Genomic DNA, 2,081 nt, shown 5'->3' with positions numbered 1-2,081 from the left:
CTATAATAAATATGAATAAAATAATCAATTCATAATAGAAAAATATATGCAAATATATCTGCATTCATGCACACACACACACGCGCGCGCGCACACAGACTTAAAAAGGAGCTTTACACTCAAAAATCAAAATCTAACAATGCATGCCTCTATGTATGATGATTAATAATAACATAGGCATGTCAGATGTAAATTCCTATGATATATATATATATAATTGCAGAGCATTCACTTCCTGCTTTGAAAGGGCAAAATCACTTCAGTTTGCCCAAGCATTGCACCTTGGGATTGCCTTGTCATCAGCATAGCATTGCTGGGAAATCTCATCTGTAATCTCACAAGATCTCATGGAAAGGCATTTCCCTCCCCTGAGATGATGTGCATGGTCACATGTCCTAGTCACATGTGCCAGATTTTCAGAAAGTAATAGGAGAGCTAGCAATCTGCCCTTAGTAAACATGGCCATTGTCAGAAGACTGTGGAAGAAAAGAGAAATATGGTATGCAAATAATACAAAACCGTCAATTATCTAGAAGTATGTGTTTGTAGATTGTCATCACTAAACATGTCTAAAGGTGTGTTTGTTGTTATTTTAAAGATATGGGTAAAGGTCCACTTTAAATATCATAATATAGTGATCTAATAAGTTTGATAAAATCTAAATTATATTTAATATTATACAGGCTGATATTAAGAAAACTTAATATATGAAGATGAAGTGTCAGGCTCACTCAAAGTTAATAAAGCTATATTAATGTGACCACGTTTCATGTTACAGCCTGGATATGAGTGTAACATGAAACATGATCCAAAAGGTAAACTTAACCTTTTAATTTGTATAGGGGAACTGTGACATTATGGAAAAAATAATTTATGCTGATCAAAGTCATAGATATACAGTAGCTGGTGATTACACAATAGTGGACATATCTCATTTGCTGACATTTTATTTACAGGGAGATTTATGACCAAGCTGCAGAGAAGATATCTATCTATGCCGGTGTCTTATCTGACCAAGTATATCATTGGTCAGGCAGCGACTGATGAAGGATGCTTTCTACAAATGGGAAATGTTTTGGCAACTTGGTGTCACTGATCTTCCAGCAACAATAAACTGTCCTATACAATAAACAATAAACTATTAATCAGAACAAAAAAATAAAACATTAATTGCATCAAAATGTTTCTGTTTTTTGTGTGTTTCTGATGATTTCTTCCGCCAACCAATCACCATACTGCCGGTGGAGAAATAAAGGGAAAGATGCATATATTTGAGTTGTTATTGCAGTGCTTTTCTTAAGCTGGCCATACACCACTAGAATTTTGTTTGAAAATGTTAGTTTAATTTACTAATAATTAATGGGGTCAAATCGATGGATTGTTTTCGATCATAGTGCTGAAAAAAAATAGGAGCACTAAAATCAAATCAAATGTTAAAACCAAACAAAGTTTTAAACAAAATTTCTAAGGTCTCTGATGACATTATCGAATGCTCTGCCAAGATTGGGACACCCCTCCAAACCATTGGATTCAGGTGTTCCAATCACCTTCATGGCCACAGGTGTATAAAATCAAGCACTTAGGCATGCAGAGGCTTCTACAAACACTTGTGAAATAATGGGTCGCTCTCAAGAGCTCAGTGAATTCAAGCGTGGTACCGCGATAGGTTGCCACCTGTGCAATAAGTCCATCCTTGAAATTTCCTTGCTATTAAATATTCCACGGTCACCTGTTAGTGGTATTATAACAAAGTGGAAGCAACTGGGAACAACAGCAACTCAGCCACAAAGTGGCAGGCCACGTAAAATGACACAGGGGGGTCAGCTCAGAAGTCAACCAACTGTCTGTAGAGTCAATAGCTACATACCTTCAAACTTCATGTGGCCTTCAGATTGGCACAACTTGTGCGTAGAGAGCTTCGTGGAATGGGTTTCCATGGCCGGGCAGTTGCATCCAAGCCTTACATCACCAAGTGCAATGCAAAGCGTTGGATGCAGTTGTGTAAAGCATGCCCCACTGGACTCTAGAGAACTGGAGGCCTGTTCTCTAGAGTGAGGAATCACGCTTCTCTGTCTGGCAAT

At 37.6% G+C, this 2,081-nt stretch overlaps 1 protein-coding gene across 1 annotated transcript in view; it reads left to right on the top strand.

Annotated features, from left to right (window-relative positions):
• Positions 1 to 1,078, top strand: part of APOC2 (apolipoprotein C2) — an 18,452-nt gene extending 17,374 nt beyond the window's left edge. Inside the window, exon 4 of the mRNA XM_018561336.1 lies at positions 957 to 1,078. Within this exon, the coding sequence (XP_018416838.1) occupies positions 957 to 1,044 (88 nt within the window). The 3' untranslated portion in view covers positions 1,045 to 1,078. The remainder of the gene's footprint in view (positions 1 to 956) is intronic.
• Positions 1,079 to 2,081: the final 1,003 nt, after the last annotated feature.

This window comes from Nanorana parkeri, unplaced genomic scaffold, assembly GCF_000935625.1.
Source record: "Nanorana parkeri isolate BGI_ZX_2015 unplaced genomic scaffold, ASM93562v1 scaffold517, whole genome shotgun sequence".
Lineage (NCBI taxonomy): Eukaryota > Metazoa > Chordata > Amphibia > Anura > Dicroglossidae > Nanorana > Nanorana parkeri.
This window is presented reverse-complemented; position numbering and strand designations above follow the sequence as displayed.